The sequence below is a fragment of the Acanthamoeba castellanii genome (genome assembly GCF_000313135.1).
Source record: "Acanthamoeba castellanii str. Neff unplaced genomic scaffold scf7180000084573, whole genome shotgun sequence".
In the NCBI taxonomy this organism is placed as follows: Eukaryota; Discosea; order Longamoebia; family Acanthamoebidae; genus Acanthamoeba; species Acanthamoeba castellanii.
In genome coordinates, this window is record NW_004457435.1 from 89,807 (window position 1) to 90,360 (window position 554).

Here is a 554-nt window from a genome sequence, read left to right on the forward strand (position 1 = left end):
ACGCACGCACGCGACCACACACACACACTCACGCACGCACGCACGCACGCACGCACACACACGATGCACGACCCGTGGGGGGAGGGGCAATAGGCGTACCATAGACCTCGACGGTGGGGAGCTGTTCTCGTCGGGAGTAGACGCAGACGCGCGGCTCGTTGCGCTCCACGATCGAGCGTCTGGGCGGCGCCTCTTCGCCAAAGCCGAGGAGCTCGAGGGTGATGGTGAAGTGGGTCACGCCGCGGGGCACCAGACCGCGGAAGTACTGGCCGGGCGGTTCGGTGAGCTGGCTCTCCCGGGGCACGCCGTTCTCGAGCAGGGTGACCTCGACCGTCGGAGAAGGCGACGGCGAGGGCAAGTTGGAGGGCGTCGAAGAGGGCGACGGCGACGGCAAGTTGGAGGGCGTCGAAGAGGGCGACGGCGAGCCGGAGGGAGTCGCGGAGGGCGTGGCCGAGCTGGAGGGCGACGACGACGGCGAGCGCGAGCCGGAGGGAGTCGCGGAGGGCGTGGCCGAGCTGGAGGGCGACGGCGACAGCGAGGGCGAGCTGGAGGGC

General features: G+C 70.8%; 1 protein-coding gene across 1 annotated transcript; it reads left to right on the top strand.

Annotated features, from left to right (window-relative positions):
* Window positions 1-146: 146 nt before the first annotated feature.
* Window positions 147-506, top strand: ACA1_042560 (uncharacterized protein; the record flags this gene model as incomplete). The annotated part of the gene is made up of 1 exon (XM_004338850.1): window positions 147-506. A coding segment is annotated over one exon (360 nt), but the record flags the coding sequence as incomplete, so codon positions are not given.
* Window positions 507-554: the final 48 nt, after the last annotated feature.